Raw genomic sequence first — 18371 nt, 5'->3', positions numbered from 1 at the left:
ATATCGTCAACCATAAGTAGTGCCAGGTGCGCTGTTCCCCCAACTTCCCGAAGTCCCTGCTTCTGGTAGCAGCTGCACCGAGCCCAGCGAGAGTGCATTCCCGTCGACGGAACATGGTCCGGTCGAGTCCACTACTGACGTAGGGTCCCTCATGATCCGAAGCAGCAACGTGAGCTGGACTGTTCCAGCGACCGGGCGGGCATTGCAGAAGCGCCCGATGTCGACAAGCTCCCCCCAAGGGTTCCGGGTAGTGGAGCATTGTCGCGAGATTGCCGAATCAAGAGCGCTCTCTGCGCGATGGAGTATCCAGGGCGCGGTAGATGGAAACAAGAAACAGTGACGAGGCCAAGCATAAAATCGATTACTGACCAGATCGTACGGAGTTACTGACGAATCTTTCTGGTCTGCCGAAAGTCTGGCCGGTGCATGGACATGGTTCCTTCCTTCAATTGTTCCCTTCCATCCCAGCCTCAGCGCGGGCGTCACACAGGGACTGCCGTCTTCTGCCAGCTCGACCGCTGAAACCGTGGGCGGTGAATGTCTGGATCAGGGGAGAACCGAGAAAATCCATGATCTTTAGTAAACCCTCGGAACGGAGTTACTTGACTAGTTGATGGCCAGTTACAGCTCGCTAACAAGGGTAACTCCATTCGCTCGAGTGAAGATGCCTTCGGGTTCCAGGCTCTTGTCCACCCTTCCAGTGTCATCGATCAAAACCATGTCATGATCTCACTGATCCTACACGGTGTAACTATAACTAAGGAATAGGTATACACAAGGTGCATGAGAGGTCGCTCACCTCCCAAGGTCTTTCAGAGACAGCCGTGCTGCCGAAGATTCTACTCCCGAACCACCTATGATGGGCACAAGTCTGTTAATAAAACAACTACGTAGGTGTGCCTTTTACACGACCGAGCTCGGCGACCTGTCTTGGGTTGGTCTCCGCCCGTGCCGGCGGCAACTTTTCTGCCCACCATCTCATTGTGGATGATTGGACCTTCACACATGACAGCGCTAGCTTCGGGTGGAGAAAACGATAGAGGTTCCAGTTCGGTACTCGTGCTGCTGGCTCCCCCTCGCTGTTTTGGGTCTTGGGAGTTGGGTCTTGGGACGGTTTCCATCGGTTGTTGGTCTGGCCGTCTCATCTTCCATCTGGGTTCCATTCCCCAACCCGATCACGAAAAATATATTAAATCAATTAAATCAAGGCGACTAGCCACGAACATGAGTTGCGATCGAAAACATGTTACGACTAAGAACAATCCATGATAATACGGGGAAATAATCCCATGATCGACAGGAAGTCCACGGAGCGCAACCTGCGCTGCTATTTCTTCTTCCTCTCCGTCGTATTTCCCTGTTGTTGGTCGTCCTGCAGCTAGCAGACGCAGGTACACAGCTCTGCTCCGACCTCCGAGTGCAGCAGCAGATACCAGGGGAAGGACCTCCGTACCTTACCTGAGTTTTTCCCTGCTGTACCACGTGAGCTAAACCAGATTTGGTCAAAACGGGGGAAAGAAAGAGGATGGACGGGGCGTGCAGATGATCCGTGCACTCTACCAGTGGTTTTCCATTGGTGCAGGTCAACTCAGCCACCAGAGAGTGCCAGGCACACCCGCACCTTACCCGTCGGGGCAAGTCACCCATGGATTCAGGATGGATCAGGTTGGATCAGTCATCCGAAGGGGGAGGTCGAGAACTTGCCCGTCGCCGGCGCTAACGAGATACTGACTGCATCCTAGTAAGCAAGCAGCAGGGATAGGCATCGATTGTTAGCCACTGACCACTGACCACCGGGGGAATTTTCTTTTTCTGATCCTCGTTCGGGTCAATGTCAATAGGGGGGAGACGCCGTCACAACCTGAACCTGTCCCCCGATTCATGCATGCCTCTGATGATGATTCAAGTCATCGTATCGTATGTACCTTGACCCGTTCCTGCTCCACTGCCAATCACACACACCGTATCGAAACTATGGTTGCAAACCTGAACTTGCAAGCCCATGCTCGCATTCTGATCCACTCGTTCGGTACTATGTCCATGTGTACTAAGTAGTTCGGTGTACTCCGGCGGAGGTTGAAGTTCGCTTCTGGTTAACCGTGAGTTGTAAACGAGTGACCCCCTCTCGCCCTTGCTGTTCTCGACAAGATCTGCCCCAGTTGGTGCTCAATAGTGTCCTGCACGCCATGATCTGGCAGTTACCGGTCCGCTCGGGTTTCATCACCGAGTCATCCCCTCTGCTCCTATCCAATCCCTCCATCCCGCCATCGCCAGGCCCAAACACTTTTTCTGCAGTGCCTGGAGCCTAACGCACGGAGCAGGTGGTCACCCCATGCCGATGCCACCAACAAACAGCACAACTTCATCAGGACGTTCGCTTGAGTCGGTGGAATCTCACCCCGCATGGGCTACGAGTCACGTATCTTGACTTCTTGTCCAGGGCTTACCGGTATGGAGGACTGTACGGAGTACTTATCATAGTGAACCCCCCCTCTGCAGCCCGCGCTCAGGGCATGTTTATCATCTTGGCAACGGACCTCTGAAGTATCCCCAGAGAGGGAGGGGTGTCGCATTCGTTCAGCCCCTCTTTCCAGCAGACAGCATGCATGTTGTCTTTTTTTTTTCTCGTTCATGCCTTCAAGACAAGAAACATATAACATACAACATAAAAATAGAAACAGAAATAGTCACAAACACAATACACACCACAATCAATAGTCCTCCGAGCCACCTGGTACTTGGTCTTGGGATCGTCATTCTTTTACGGAGGATTCATCAAGAAGAGATAATTATAGCTTTTGCCCACAGAATGATAGATTTTCCCACATTTCACTGTGGAGATGTAAGTATAACTAGTGCTCGATTATAAATGCATGCACTTGAGCCATGATTGCCAGCTTTATGTCCGTCGCTTAGGGGGGGCAGGGCAGGGTGAATAAAACCGACTACTACCTAGGCTCTAGAGACGGGCATGAAGCTAGCGAAATACTGCCGACAAGAAGCTTTCTCGCTTAGAGGTGCATCTGCTTTAGGGGGGGGACAGCTAAAGGTGGTAGCTTACTACGTGGTGTACCTCAGGCAGGACTGTAGCAGGCAGGACTGTACCTAACTTGATTTACTTTGGTTTTAACTTTGGGTCTTGCGTGCTTCCACCTGAGGCCCCTGCGAAAGAAAGGGCACAAAAAAGCAGCCCTGTCACTTGCCTTGCACGGCTCGGGGGCTGAGATTGTATACTTCTGAAAGCTCGGATGTAAAACACCAGGTCTATCACTCTACGAGCAAATGAATTGTTTACCAGAGCCGATAAGATATTCTTCTCATGATATATATTGGGTCACACTAAGCACAAAACCCGAAGGCACGAAATGCATTTGTCATCTCGAGACGTATCTAGTCAAACCGATGCAAACTCACAAGTGAACAAGGGATAAACGATCCGAACCTGAACCTTGCCAAAAAGCCACTGCAGACTGTCAACACGCCCATGTCTCGCCGCGGTTGGGAACCAGGAGCCTCCTCAGCATCGACAACATCACCATCGAACCCGGACGCTCTCCAAAGCCTTACTCTGAGCTGCAAATCTAACGGAGACTGATGGTATTTCTTTTCTTTTCTTTCTTTCTTTTTTTTCTTTTTGTTTTATCTTCACAAATTCACGAGTAATCCTAGGAGGTCAAAATCTATCTGAATATAGCACACTCATTAATTATGCTTGACTGAGCAGAGGTTTCCCCCTGATTGTTGTTTCAATCCACGGTCACGGTTGAATTCCAAGTTGTCTACAGCGCCTACCTAGTATGGTAAGTCCTGCTTAGGTATTATCCTGTTTGTTTCGGATCACGTTCAGCGGAAACACCAAAAGACAGGATCTCGGCATGGTCGAACAACCCAAAGGCCTTGTTCTGATCCCAGCCTTTCTTTTCCTATTCGTATGCTTGAGCAGACGAGGGCTGTGGAATGATTGTCCGCAGCAAATATGACAGATAGCCAGTCCTCCCGAAATATCTTCCGTGACGAGTCCTTTATTCAAACCGAGTACCTGCTGACAGGGCATTGTACGATGTCCCTCGCAAACCGAACGTCCTCACAACAACGCAACGCTAGATAACACATTCGCTCACTCTCACAATGGCAATAGCACATGCGACCAGCACAGGGGCTATCAATCGAATTTAATCTTTTGTGACTCGCTTATGGTGACTCGCTTATGACTGATTCATCATCGTACCAGCCGAATTTTTGAAAACACTATTCCAGTAGTCCCTCGTCTGCTGGCAGATCCCCGTCTTGCCCTTCCAGCTTAGGATCTTGCCCTCCAACACGCAGGCCGTCCAATGGATATCTTCCCAGAACATATGCTGAAAGTTGTCGCCGAACGAGGCGACCACTTCTTCTGGCGCCGTCCATGCCAGCGTATACTGTCCTCTCTCATCAATCACCGGGTTGGTCACGCCGTTCTCCGCGAAGATTGTGGCCGGGTTGAACTTGGGATAGTTGACGTGTACAAAGAATGGGCTGGGCGTGGGCGCAGTGACACCCTTGACTCTCCAAATGCCCTTCTTCGTCAGGGCATAGTCCTCCATCGGACTGTACTGAACCATGGTGGACCCCGCGAAACCGTCGGGCGTCCGGCGCCCAACGGCTCGGATGGGTTCGCTGACCTGATAGAAAGGTTCGTCGAGGGCGTTGGCGGCGGCAAGGAACGTTTCTTTGTCCCCTTCGCCGGCTGCGCCCTGCGAGAGAAGCGGGTAATAATGGCTGGGTCCATAAAAGTTGTAGTATGCAGCGAGGAGAAGGGTGCGAAGGTGAGTGCGCTTGGACACGAGTACTTCCCCCGACTCCGTCGACTGCCGGAGAGCGGTCGGTTTGGCCGGTTGCGTTCCACTCTCTTTGGGCGATGATATCTTATAGTACAAAGGGGATGTTGTTGGACGCCAGAAATCGGGCCAGGTGACCAGGCCTTTAGACTTGAACGGGTCGGCGGTGAACAATTCCTCTGGTTTTTGCAGGGGAAAGGCATCTGCATCGAGGAAGAGGATCTCTTCGAAGGAGGAGAAAAGCATTGCGAAGATCTTGTACTGGTATTTCTCGATCTTGTTCGTGCTGTCGGGCACCGCTTCCAGGATCTCCGACAAAACCACGCACTGCGCGTTCAGCGAGGGAAGGACAACCTGGCAAAGATAGCCATCATATTCCTCCCAGTCGGCGAGGAATACCTCCATCGGCAGAGTTGAGCCCGTACGTCGCAGCATGCGCAGCGAAATCAACAAGACTGGAAGATAAGGGCCGCCGGCTGTGGAAACCAGTCCACGCGTGTGTGGCTGGTAATTGAGTTCCGGAGGGGCTCTTTCAATCGCATTTGCGAAGGCCGTGTGTGCTTGTTTCATCCTCGCAATATCCTCGGCTGGCATCCTCAATAAGTCAGGCAGCGGTTCGGTGCTTTGTGGATCGAAGCCGGCAGATTCAGCATTTCCCAGGCGTATTGGGGGCTGACAGTCTGGCGCATTATCCGCAAGAAGCGGGTGGAAATCTCTCCAGAATTGCTCATGGCTGTGAATCAGTTCGCCGCTTCGCGATCGATGCGAGGTGAAGAACCAAACACAGAGAGCCGCGAGGCCCAAAGCAATCAGTGTATTCTGTCGCCGCAGTTGCATTCGAGACGCCGGCATTTTTAGGGTTCTTGTGAGGTTATAGCACTCATTGCTTTTTCAGGAGGTGGAGGGGTTGAGTTGGTCGGTCGGCCGATCAAGGAGGGTGTATAACGGCATGGCCCTCGACGCAAAATGCAAAAGAGGGAAGATCAGACTGCGATAATCATCTGTCCATATAACAGCCCAAGGCATACATCCTGCTTGGCGGGCTGGTCGACCATTGGTGGGAAGCGACTGTTAATATGGAGACTCTCGGACTAGACGGAGTCCTGGCAGTCCAGGGCGGCCTCGAGAAGCGCCGGGATCTTTGGACAACCATTATTTGGCCCCCAAATCCCTGGTCCCACCCGCAGAGGCGGAGCCTCCCCTGAAGTGACGAATGTTGGTTGACTGAATACAGTACAACAGTACTCCGTACTAACTACGGAGTATGTCAACCACTGCGCCAGCAATCACTATGCTCTATGTCGAATTCCTCCCTTTCTCTGCAGGGTCCCTGCTCAGGCTGAAACCATCCCGATAGACTCTGCGCACGCACTCCCTTCTGCCTACACGTTTTCCCGTCCACAATGCAGTCCGATCACCCAATTGCCACACCAAGGCTGCTGGTGTCCGAGCGAAAGGATTCTCAACTTAGACGAAGGATCGCCAACTGGGGAGGTATACGAGGCTCTGATTTGCGGTCGGTCGCAATGCCACAGCACTGCGTACGAGCTAGCGACCGTAGTTGAAGGCTGTTACGGCCGGATACGGCCCTATATTATGAGACCGCTATTGACGGGCACTTCCTGGTGATGGGTCTGCTGCCCTAAGTAAAGAAGTCTGTTCCTGCCGTTTGGACCATGGACCCCAGGCCATGTTCTCTAGTGTCCCAACCCTGATCTTCCCCCGAAAAGGCTTCCCTGTGAGCCTCTCCTGCTCCATTCTCTAACCATGTCGACCCAAGGGTATACGGACTGCGTCCCTGGGACGTTCTATGGGCTCGAGAATAAGGAGGTCAACCCGGGTGACATCCTCCAGCTCCGATGGGGCGCGATCGACAATGGAGATACTCCACTTAACATCTCTCTGGGCCGCGCCGGAGGCACTCTCATCGACGAAATCACGGGTTAGTTCTTGTCTTGATCGGGGGGTCTTCTTGCCTACAATCCACGGGCTGACCTCATCTTTGGATGTATAACTAGTGGGCGCGAAGTTCACCACAACCAGCTCTCTGTACCAACTCGTCGTCAATGAGACCGCCAACTGCACCTTGGAACAATACACCTGGGCCATCCCCAGCGATTTCAACACCACCAACCCGCAATACCAGATTGGACTATTCAACGCCACCGCCAAGTTAGGTACCTACGGAATCGATTTGTACGGCTGGATCAGCTGGAGTGATTACTTCTACGTGCGCGAAAAGGGCACCGCGACGACGACCACCTCATCCACCACTGCGACCTCGACTGGCTCAGCACAGTCCACCGGTGCCGCGACCTCTGGCTCGTCCTCGACCACCTCTTCGCCCGCTTCCTCCCACAGCTCCAGCTCCAGCTCCAGTAGCGTCGGCGTCGGCGTCGGCGTCGGCGTGGGTGTCGGTGCCGCCGCTGTGATTGGGGCCCTCGCATTCTTCTTCCTCCGTCGGCGAAAGCAGAGGCAGAGGATGGCCCCGATTCCAACCCAGGAGACGAGTGAAGTGGCGGGATCGCCGCTGTACGAATTACCTGCCCCAGCGAAGAAGCAGCCGGTTCAAGAGGGGACGCAGATGTACGAGCTGCAAGGATGATGCGGTTTTACGATCAAGAAGAGAGGAACTCCTGAACGGGTTCTTTTGCTCGCTATCAATCGACTTCAAGGAAAGAGGACGCCGGCCTTCGAAGTAAATCTGGAAATCCTCCTCAGCGATTGCGAGTCCCCACTGTTCTGGAAGTCCCCGACCTTAACTCGCAACCCCCACGTCCACCTCTATGGACACGTGCACCACCACCACGATTATAGTGCGAATCACTCTCCCCTTCTGACCCGTTCACTATACCGTCTGCTTCCGAGCCTGCAAATCTGGCTCGTCCTCACGCTGCGCCCGAGCCGAGCGGTGAGAAAGGAAAGCCGTGGGATTTTCCTCTATTGAGTATGCGACTGCCTACCTAGCTGAGTGACTGCTGTTTTACCTACTATGAGATACCACTGCCTGCCTGTATATTAATAGCTGCGTCAAGCGAACCCTTTCTCTTTTCCTTTTGCCGTCTTCTTTTTACATAGTTTCAGGATTGATTGTTTTGCTCATGTCTTACCTAAGTCCATCCATATATGCAGCACTCAGCTGTGGCTGCAAATACTCTACAGGAATCAGAAATAAGACAGTACAAGTTCACTGAATGTGTGACGGCGGCTGTGCACTGCACAAACACCATTCGTACACATGTCTTGTAACTGGTGAAGAATACCAGGTAGGGTGATAGGAAGAGGGAAGACCTATGTTTACTCCACTGGTCTGTTTTCATTCACAAGATAGTCGCTCTTATCAAACACCGGAAGCAGTCTCCCCATGCAAAATCGTTAATGCTTCACAACAAATGGCGTGGTGGTATCTGGGTAAGCCACGACGGAGCGAGAGAATGTATACACAGAGAAAACGGTATCAAGCAAACAGACCAAAAACAGACCAGGAATCAGGTAGTAAGTGGATAGAAACAACAAGTGAAGGCTAAGTAAGTAAGGTGTGGGGGTATCCATTTCTTGCAAAAACGCCATGATGATGATGTGACACACGCTTGTAAAAAGCAGAAAACCATGAAATTGTTGGGACATTTTGTCAATTTTGTCTTCTTTTGCGTTTGATTTTCTTTTTTTGTTTTTCAGGTTGTGGGGGTTGAATATTCGTGGAAGAGGTTCTTCGTCTATTTCAACTGGCCCTTCCGGATTGCGCCGTAGCCCTTGGAGAATAATTCGTGGATTTCGACCGAGCGGCGCGGGGTCTTGGTGCCCCCCTCTGTGTTCTCGACCTCCCCTTCGTCGTCTGGTCCATCAACACTCTTGTGAGGATGATGCTGGTAGGCTTCCTTCAACTCCAGCTCTGTTGCGACCGGACCATCACCGGTCTTCGCGGCGGCGGCGGTGGGCGAGACCATGACTCTCGGCCGAGCCAGCAACTCCCGGACTTGGCGCTCCTTGGCTTCCATCTCCTCCTCTTCCCGTGCCAGTTCGAAGCTGGATTTCTTCTTGCCGTGGTCCCAGCCTTGTTGGAGTTCCGAGGCTGCCGCTTCTTCGAACCGCATGCGGATGTCCAGGTCCTGCTCGTATTCCTGGAAGACGTCAACGTCTGCGGGGAAGAACAAGGCCCGCAGGGCGGAGACGGTCATCTCAAAGGCCACCACGCTCACGACCGTCACAAGCAACACGGCCCAGAAAGCTAGGTCGTGGCCCGAAACGTTGACGAAATTTCTGAGGACATGGTAAATGCCGTCGCCGGAGGAGGGGTTATAGCGCACGTCAAGGATCAGGTTCCACAAGAACCAACCGCCGACGGAAATGATCCAGACCGCCAGAGACATGTAAGTTTTGTTGTGTACTTCAAGCGCTTGTAGTTTCGTATTGATGACAATGACGCAGGCGGTAAAGGTGAGGAGACCGGCGGAGAAGATGTCGCTTCCAGTATGGGTAAACATGACTTTCTCGAAGAGACTAAACATAAGGAAATAAATGATCATGGCTTCACAGGTGGCCATGAAAGTCCAGCCGATATATAATCGAATATTGAACCCTCCGTGGCGCTGACCTTTGGTGTAGAGTTCTGGCACGGCGAGGAGGGTGGAGGCGGAGAGATCCTTAGTAAAAATGCCTAAGAAGATGACTGCAAGTGACGTGAAGAGAGTATTGAACATGCTCAGACTCCAGGACTCGTAAAGACTAGTACCTGTATAGCCGTTCCAGCGTTGGTAGAGAGCTTGTGTGAGATAGAAAAGCATTTCCTTCCAGAAAGTGCCCAGGGTGTACTTGCACACGCGGATATAGTTCCAACGGCCGTGGACGAGGAGCAGCTTGAGGAGGAACCGGAACTGCGCAATCGAATAGTCGGATATACGAGCGGCTTGGAGCCCTTCCTTGCCAGTGATGCCAATGCCAACGTGGGCTTCCTGGATCATGGCGATGTCATTGGCACCGTCGCCGATGGCCAGCGTCACGCTGTCTTTGACTTGCTTCCGAATCGACTTGACCAAGAATGCTTTTTGCTTAGGACTGGCACGGCAACAGATCACTGAATCGACGACGATGGCCAGTCGGAAGAATTGCGCTTCCAGAGTCTTGTCGGCTTCAATCATCGAGAGGGTCTGCCCATCCACGACCACCACTGAGTGAGCCACGGTGCCTTTGGTGATGTCGGCGGTGAATTTAACAATCGAACGCTCGACCTCCCCTGTCTCGTGGTCCAGGATCACCAAAGAAGAATAGTCTTTCACAAGGCGACATGAGTGTCCAACATTGATCGCCGTCTCACGCTTGTCACCAGTAAGCATCCACAACTTGATGTTGGCTCGACGCAGTTTGTCGATAGCCCCGGGAACGCCCTTCTGAAGCTTATCTTCAATGGCTGTAGCACCTGTAAGCTCAAGTTGATCCTCTATTTGCTCGCCAACCATCTCAATCTTCTCCTGACGGTCAACAAGGCTGGTACAGGCTTCAAGATAAGCCTTTTTCCAGCTCGTGTACGTATCTTCGTCAAGAAACCGGTGACCGTACAGAAGCGTCCGAAGTCCTTCGGTAGCGAAATCGTTGAGATGCTGGAAACATCTTTCGAAGACAGCCGTCTCGTTCACAACAAGAGCTTCCTCAACCAAGTCTTCTTCCTCGTTATCATGCACAGAACTTCCCGAATCCGACAACGTACTAGATGCTCGTCCCAACTGGGCAGATGGTCGGGGGCTGTAGTACTCAGGGTCGTTGCCACGCGTCAGGAGACCACCGTCAGTTTCCCGATCGCGAAGCCAAACATCAATACTCTCCCTCAGCGCCGAAACAGGTTCTCCAGTCACGCTTGACCGTCGTCTCGACATGCTCGGCCGGCTGAAGCTGGTCCGAAGACCGCTATCCTTGCGGCTATGATACTCGCTATTGCGCCGTATAACCTGATCAGCCTCGGCGGCCTTACGCTTGCTGGCGCGCCTCTCAATCTCCACTGCTTTCTCTTGCGCGAGGGCGGCACGCTTGAGCAAGCGCATGACATGGCTATCGGCTCCCTTGCAAAACAAGCAGATGCGTTGGTCAGGCATTCGAACCACAACCGACATGCGTTTTCGGGCGCTGGAGAATTCGATTATATCCATGATCTCATAGACCTCGTCACATGCGGGCCCGTCGAGGCCGTTGGGGTAGGTGCGGATTGTTAAGGTATTCGGTTGCCGGTCACGAACAAGATATCCAAGCTCCTGTGCAGCCATGACCAGCGCTAGCTCATCAGGAGAGGCCGCTTGGAAGGAGACGTTACCTTCGTCGTCATCCTCGGGGATACATGTATGGCACAACGCCATGGCCAGTATAAACATCTTAGCCTTCCGCGCAAAGACTGTGTAGGGCTTACGCTGGATATATCGAAGCATGTCTGTGGTCCGGTGATTGCGCATAGAGATACCAAGTCCCTGCAGCCCGGTTGCTGTTGACATAGAGGATCTTGGTGGATGTCTCCTAGCCTCGGAAACATTGGACTTGCGACTGAGTGCCTTCTTCCCTTTGGCACTGCGCTTTTTGTGGATCAGTTTGGTATGATCACCGTCCTTTGCTGCTTCTTGAAGAAGGTCAAGGTCATGATACCACGCGGTACCAGCAACACTCATCTTGCGAAAGCGCATCGAGTTGTTCGTCAACGTGCCTGTCTTGTCAGAGAAGATGTAACTGACTTGACCCAGCTCTTCATTGATGGTGGATGTGCGTGCTTCAACTGGGGTGTCTGTTTCCGGATCATACATGTCGATGTCGGCATTCAAAAGAAGCATTTGAGCAACTTTGACGATTTCCATACTCACGTATAATGAGATAGGGATCATCGTGTTGAACATAATGAGGAAGGAGGTGAAGATAGGACCGATGTCAACGCTCGCTTTATAAAGGTACCATGATTTCGATTCAACGTCGTCGGACCAATACTTGTAAGCGATTGTGCACGCTACAGCCAGAACTACAACGAGCGTCACGATCAACATGACCACCCGATTGACTTTTGCCTGGAGCGATGGAGACTTGATCCTAGGGTTCTTATTCGCGTTCATGCGAATTTTGCACTCCTCTCCTGTGTAGATGACCATGCCGATCGCCCTTTCAGTGTTGCGCATTATGCTACCGCGGTAGAGAACTTCAGTGTTGGTTAATGGCAGTTTCTCGTCCGCGGCGACCGTGACATTGCCATCAAACTTGTAGAGGTCGAGGTTGGGATCCTCAACCGCAAAATGTAGAGCGCTGCTGCAGATACCCTCCACAGAACCACATATCTTTGCTACCGGCTGCAAAGGCTGCTTGTTCTTCAAGTTCGTCTCGCCATCGAGAGCCATGGTTTCGATATAAGCGACGCCATTCGGCCCGTCCGCATGGAGCAGAACCATATCCGCCGGCACAGGCTGGTCGCGCTCCAATTTAATCACATCGCCCACTTGAATATCCTTCCATTTGATTGACGTCCAATCTTGCACGTCGCTGATCACGGAGATGTTGTCGTTGGCAGAAGCCGGATGATAAATTCCAGCATTTGGACGCAAGACAAGGGCGTTCCGATTGTTCTCTTCCTTGTCCAGGCGATAACGGCGCCAGTCATCAAACCCTTCTTTACCCATAGAGATACCGACGAAGATAAGTAGCGGAACAATCGTGGTGTAGGTACCAGTGGTACTCAGCCCAGGGATCATTTGCAGGATGGCGACTATCAGGAAATAGAAATTCGCAAGCTTGGTAAATTGGGCGAACAGTTGGCGGGGAAAGAAGCTCCAGAAACTGTATCGGCTGGAACGGATGGAGTTCCCTAGATACGGCTTTCCGGTTCTCTCATCCACCAACGTTTCTGTCCGGGCAGGATTGAGATCGATATGGCGCCCGTCTTTGCTTGGGGGGATCTCCTTGATGCGGAGTATAGATTTGCGAACTGTCTCGGCCATCGTCTCGATACGAAGCTTGAGCGTGGCAATCACGGCTTTGCGCTTCAGCCACCGGTCGTATGAGAAGGTCGTGGAAAGGTGTCTGCCATCTTTCAGGTTCTCTGAAGGCTCCGAGTAATAAGTTGTGGATAAGTCCAAGTTGGCATCTGAGGCCGATCTTTGCATGACCAGCACCTCCTGTTTCTCATCTGCCAGCGCCAGCCCGTTTTCGTTCGCCGTTGCTGCTCGAGCAAGGCCATCTGCTGAAGCCTCGACCTGCTGAGGGCTCACGGGCAAAGCGGTACCTAACTCGATCGCGTCGGGAGAAGTAACGGCCGACTGCGACTCGATATTCTTGGCGAAAATTGTTCGTCGCAGGGAGTATCCACGGTGGCGGGACCTTGACCGACCCCCAGATTCAGGACTCTGCGGGGACGGAGGGGACAATGCGGAGCGCGGAGACAATGGCGAAGTGGCGCTTGAATTGTCCGGGAGGTTCGTGTCAATGGTCAATCCCCTTGAGGCTGGTCGACGATCCCAATTGGACCCTTGGGCCTCGTCCACCGCAGGGCGTTCTAGATCAGTCGAGAATCGAACATGATTTTGCTGCGATGGTCGCCGACCTGCATCGGAGACGGCGCGGGACGGCGAAATCGAGGAGCGGCTGGGAATTACATTTGTTCGGGTGGAGGGTATCTGCAGGGATTGGCTTCTGGGGAGCTGCGAGGCGGGAGTGGGACCGGCTGTTGGCGAAGGCCCTTGATTTGTTATCGTTGGCTGCTCTGCAGATGTCGCTTCCCGTGGAATGTGTTTTGACTCTGGTGATTCATGATTGTCGGGCATGGCGAATGGCCGGAAAATGCGATAACCAGCAATCCCGCTTGTCCACTAATCTCTCTCCTGCCAAACTGCTACCACCTGATCTCAAATTGGACACAGAGAAGTCAAATGCTATTGCGGGACGACTCGGCTGTACTGCGCGGATCGGAAAACTCAAGGTAGTCAAAAGCTGGACTCATGCTTTGGCGTAGATCCAGCGACTTAGATTTTCAGATGACCCAACGTCGTAGGCGGGAGACGTCATATAAAACCACCGATATGGAAGACCTAGGAATTAATGTGGTATGTACAGTGCAAGCGACCTCTGGTGTTGTGGGTATATATAAGGTCGGCCGTAAGATGGTTCGGCGACAGAAGATTTGGCTGGGAATGGTGGGGGAAGGCGAATGCGACGGATGAAACGAAGCAGAAACGACTGTGGGGGTGGAGTACCACTGTGAATTAATCCCGGTGAAAGATAGTTGATCACACGGGCGCGGGATGTATAAACCAAAGGCGATGTTGATGATAATAAACAGTTTATAGAAGAAGGAATTGGTCTGGAAGGAAAATCAGAAGAATGAGTAGGAAACGGCGTGGTCAGTCTGTAAACCGTTCAGGGTTTCCGCAGGCGGCGAGGGACAAACAGGTATGATGTCCCAATGTGGGTAAGTGACGAAAAGGTGAAAGGCAGAAAAAAGGGGCCCTGGAAATGAATTGAAAGCGGTCACTCTGGCCGAAAATAGAAGAGCCGCCGCCACTGGCTGATAATCTACCCGATAAGACTGCACGCAGGTGAGGGAAATGTTCACAGGGGAGAGGAGAGGAGAGGGAGATGAAGGAGGGAAAGCAGTTCAATCCACAATGTTGTTTGTAGCCACCTTGCCTGCTAAGCGGTGAGGTTTGAAAGGCCAGACAGGAGAAGGAAAGAAAGAAGGGAGAAGGGAAGGAAGGAAAACAAGGGAAGAGAAATTAGAGAAAGAGGACCAAATGAATATTAATCAATTAATTTCCTCAAACTGGTGATAGCAGATTTGAATGAACCTTGAATTCGAATGCGGAGGCACCTTAATTGCTGCCCGGCCATTCATCGGTCGCTTCTCCGCCCTCAATCAGAACCAGCCAGAGGAAGCCCCGAGGGCCACGCAACCACACTCGCCTGCACTGCCCTCCTCCTCCTCCTCCTCCTCCTCCTCTCTCCCATATGCTATTTATATTCGGTTGTTCTACGAGTACGTTGCTTATTACATGTACGGAGACTTGAGCCAGAATGTGCACCTCGTCAACACCCCGCCTGGCCTATGAGTACTACATAGTATATAGATCCCCCTGATATCTCAATTAGGTAATATATCTACTCCGTAAGTAGTGACTCCCTAATTGCCCAGTCCCAAAGTACCAGAATCTTAGGGCTCCCACCGAGCCTTTTATTCGTGGCGGAAGAAGTGGCGGAAGAAAGTCGATTCATCCATCCATGGCTAAACTCCCTCCATCCAGAAATTTCTCCAATCCCACCCACATTTCCATGGATCCAAACACAAATAACTGGCAGTCGTAGCCTGGTTTTACGTAGGCTTCCCCCCGTGCGGGTGGGCACACATGTGGTGGCAACAGGAACTCGCGCGACGTTGCCTAGAACCAGGAAAAGACAAGAAAGAAAGTTAAATGGGTGGGAGGGTGGAAGAAGAAAGAGAGAGCCTGAGAGTCTGCAGAGAGCCGGGAAGGGCGGGGCAAAGACCGACCATTCACCAGTCTACTATCATCTCTCCCTGTCATGCGGCTGCCTACTGGTTTGAGTTTATGGAAGGTTGAACGAACACTTAGACAGAGTAACAGACAGACATGACATGGATAGCTATTCCTCATCACTAACTTACAGTGGAGCCTAACCTAGTAAGAATGTGTCTTCTACCTCCCCGGGCCATGGCGAATACAGTCCGAAACAGGAATTCCTCCGACCTGCTTGGGTCACATTTTCCCCCCACCCGTTGATCATGCCTTCGACATGTACTTGTTGATAAAAAAGATAGCGGCGAATATCCATGCTATTCTTGACTGCGGTCTTCGTCGTGCAACCCGTGGTCTGCTATCTCGAAGATGATACACTGCGTCCATTACGAACGCAGGCTTGAAGGTGCAACATAGCTGTTGTCTAACGCAACGTCATGGTTGTTGTTCTGGTCAATGGTTGGTTGGCATGCTCACGTGATATTGTTTATTATGACGTCATAGCACCAGCATCTGAAGTCGTGCTTGGCCTAGACTATTAGTTGTATGAGTATGTCAAACATCTGAATCAAGACCGCTGTGAGCGTCGATGTGCTATTGTCTTGTGATACACCGACTAGGTGATATTACATGGTGTTGCAATCATACAGAGACAGAATCCTTAGTCATTTGCATTTGTGCCAATACTATGCGGTCGTCCTCATGACATAACAGTGCTCAAATTAATGCAAGGAAAGCAATGGCTATAGACTTAAAGCGATTCCAAGACGAAACCAGTTCGGTTCGCCCCCATCTTCAATAGTATGCTACCTCCTGTCTAGTAGCGGGGAGGCGCTCCGTAGCCAGGGTAACCTCGTGTAGCCCCACCAGGCGACTGTCCATACCCAGGTTGGTTGGGATGCGGTGAGGAAGCGCCGTAGCCACCACCATAGCCTTGACCGTAGCCCTGAGGGGGACCTTGACCCTGACCTTGGCTGGGCGGGTATGGTGCCTGATTGTATCCAGTTCCTGAGCCGTACTGTGCGGGAGGCGGCTGGTTGTAATTCTGGGCGGGAGGCTGGTTGTAGTTATAACCACCGTACTGACCACCTGGAGGCCCAGGTGGCGGAGCACCACTACGCCCGGCGGCCTTTTCATCTTTGGTGTCGTATGAAGAGTCAATGGCACCGAGCATCAGTTTGGCACACTAGGTTCAAGTCAGTCAATGGCGTGTAGTCAAGATGGTAGCTCATAGGCACTCACCCAAAGTTCGCGAGTCAGATGCACTGGGGGGTTAGCCCGTGACATTTCATCTTGCTCAACCTCGAAGTCTATAGGCTCAGTTAGTGCATCATACCACCATAGCGAGGCCACAACATACTTGAGGTGCAATCAATCAAGGAGCCGATTCGAGGATCTTCGTCCAGAGAAGCGAGGAAATCCCGGGCCTTGGTGTCGTTTCCGACCTGTGAGAACTGGAAGGAAACGGCCCCCTGTCCATACTGAGTGCGAGAAACTTCGTTGACAGCATAGCCAATGGCGTTCGACACACTGTCCAGAGGCTCACCAGCCGGCTGTCCATCGGTAATGGTGATGATCAGAACAGGTTTCTGGAGTCGACCAGCTCTGGCCGGAGCCACCACCATCGGGTCCAGGACTTTGTTGCGTAGACTTGTGCCCAATGGTGTAAGACCTTGGAAGCGGACTCGCGAAACGAGGCGGCTAACATCGTCTGCGTTGCGAATGCCATCGCCTTGCTCAGGTGAGTTCATGAACCGCACCGAGATACCATCATCATCAAAAGTGGAAGCAGCCGAAGCAACGACCTCGATGGTTGAACGCAGTTGTTCCTTTCTCACACCTCGTTCTTCAAATTCCATGGAACCACTGTCATCCACGTACAAGATAACATCAAAGAGAGCCAACTTCATGATATCCATAGCCACTTCGGTTGGGATGTTAAGCTCATGGATCAGCTTGTTCACCTTGAAGGGTGCATCGTTGGACAGAGCCTGAACGAGCTTATCAAGTCTTTCAGGGGGGTAGAAGCTTTGAAGGCGTTTCTCTTGAATAGTGCCAATCAACAGCTGTCGGTAGGCGGCGATCTGCTGGTCCGTGGCACGAGCCGGAGGAGGGGCACCCCCCGAGGGACCGTACGCAACTCCGGGAGGCCCACCCTGCTGGGGAGGACGAACGGGCCCGCCAGAGTAAGGCGCATTCTGAGGAGGGTAAGGTTGACCCTAGAACATCAGACTCGGTTAGTACGGACTACGATCCTGAGTAAACGTGCGCTAAGACAACGGCATATATGAAAGAAACTGAGAACGCATGTGTAGAGAGATGGGAACCAATATGTACTTGAGCTGTAGGAGATTGAGAGTACTGGGGGGCGGCTGATCCGTAGGGCTGACCCTGGGGTGGGGGAGGCGGGGGTCGGCCATAGCCTTGCTGTGGCTGAGTATACTGTCCATACGACTGGTCCCGCGTGCTATAAGGTGACGGTTGCGCGTAGCCTTGGACAGGAGGCGCGGGTACACCATATGGTGCTTGTGAATAAGCCTGGCTGTAAGCCTGAGGAGCCGGAGACGGCGATGGATTGGCCGGTGCAGAATACGCGGGCTGGGAACCGGGGTAGGGCGATTGGCTTGTTTGATAAGAAGGTTGTGCTCCAGGATAGGGCGACTGAGGGCCAGGTGAAGGCGTGTGAGCCGGCTTGTTGGGAGGAAGTGATGGAGCTCCATATGCCTGATATTGTCCCGACGGTGAGGTTGGATAAGGAGACTGAGGAGGTTGGGTTGATCCAGGACGGAGCTGGGAGGGGTGACCGTAAGGGTCATAATGAGGCCGAGACATGGTCGACAAGTTGCGCCCGAGTGCCCGGACAACGACGAGCAGGAAGAATATGAAGGTTGGAAGAAGGTAGAGAGCGGGCCACGGTCGAGTGAGAGTAAGGATAAGAGGGGCACAGAGAACAAGATGATAGTTTAGGAGGTTGGTGGGGTCGTTTCCAGGCTCTCGTTCATTCGATGGTGATCGATGGGTAGGAAACTCCGGGAGGGATAGGGATGGAAAGGAGGGGGGGGGNGGGGGGGGG

The 18371-nt window shown here is 52.4% G+C and overlaps 4 protein-coding genes across 4 annotated transcripts; 1 reads left to right on the top strand and 3 right to left on the bottom strand.

The window, feature by feature from the left end:
* Nucleotides 1-4205: 4205 nt before the first annotated feature.
* Nucleotides 4206-5669, bottom strand: ASPACDRAFT_57427 (alpha-mannosyltransferase; the record flags this gene model as incomplete). The annotated part of the gene is made up of 1 exon (XM_020203238.1): nt 4206-5669. One exon carries the CDS (start codon nt 5667-5669, stop codon nt 4206-4208), a length of 1464 nt encoding a protein of 487 aa, XP_020060429.1.
* A 915-nt stretch (nt 5670-6584) lies between these two features.
* ASPACDRAFT_57426 (uncharacterized protein) lies at nt 6585-7422 on the top strand (the record flags this gene model as incomplete). The annotated part of the gene is made up of 2 exons (XM_020203237.1): nt 6585-6759; nt 6836-7422. The coding sequence occupies 2 exons, from the start codon at nt 6585-6587 to the stop codon at nt 7420-7422; spliced, it is 762 nt and encodes a 253-aa protein (XP_020060428.1).
* Nucleotides 7423-8533: 1111 nt separating this feature from the next.
* ASPACDRAFT_39704 (aminophospholipid-translocating P4-type ATPase DNF3) lies at nt 8534-13594 on the bottom strand (the record flags this gene model as incomplete). The annotated part of the gene is made up of 1 exon (XM_020200635.1): nt 8534-13594. The coding sequence occupies one exon, from the start codon at nt 13592-13594 to the stop codon at nt 8534-8536; it is 5061 nt and encodes a 1686-aa protein (XP_020060427.1).
* A 2281-nt stretch (nt 13595-15875) lies between these two features.
* On the bottom strand, nt 15876-18229 carry rfeF (putative transcription factor RfeF). The gene is made up of 4 exons (XM_020204488.1): nt 17636-18229; nt 16659-17517; nt 16541-16608; nt 15876-16484 (listed from the first exon to the last, which is right to left on the bottom strand). Exons 1-4 carry the CDS (start codon nt 18128-18130, stop codon nt 16116-16118), a joined length of 1791 nt encoding a protein of 596 aa, XP_020060426.1. The 5' UTR covers nt 18131-18229; the 3' UTR covers nt 15876-16115.
* Between the last annotated feature and the right edge of the window lie 142 nt (nt 18230-18371).

The sequence above is a fragment of the Aspergillus aculeatus genome (genome assembly GCF_001890905.1).
Source record: "Aspergillus aculeatus ATCC 16872 unplaced genomic scaffold ASPACscaffold_2, whole genome shotgun sequence".
NCBI lineage: Eukaryota > Fungi > Ascomycota > Eurotiomycetes > Eurotiales > Aspergillaceae > Aspergillus > Aspergillus aculeatus.
The sequence above is the reverse complement of the archived record's forward strand: the minus strand, read 5'-3'. Positions and strand labels throughout refer to the sequence as shown.

Excerpts from the sequence above, each read along its gene's own strand:
- rfeF (XM_020204488.1), bottom strand. The coding sequence starts at position 18,130 with ATGTCTCGGCCTCATTATGACCCTTACGGTCACCCCTCCCAGCTCCGT. Across the intron at positions 16,609-16,658 it reads CTTGATTGATTGCACCTCAA|ACTTCGAGGTTGAGCAAGAT; the intron begins GTATGTTGTGGC and ends CTGAGCCTATAG. Across the intron at positions 16,485-16,540 it reads ATCTGACTCGCGAACTTTGG|TGTGCCAAACTGATGCTCGG; the intron begins GTGAGTGCCTAT and ends ACTTGAACCTAG.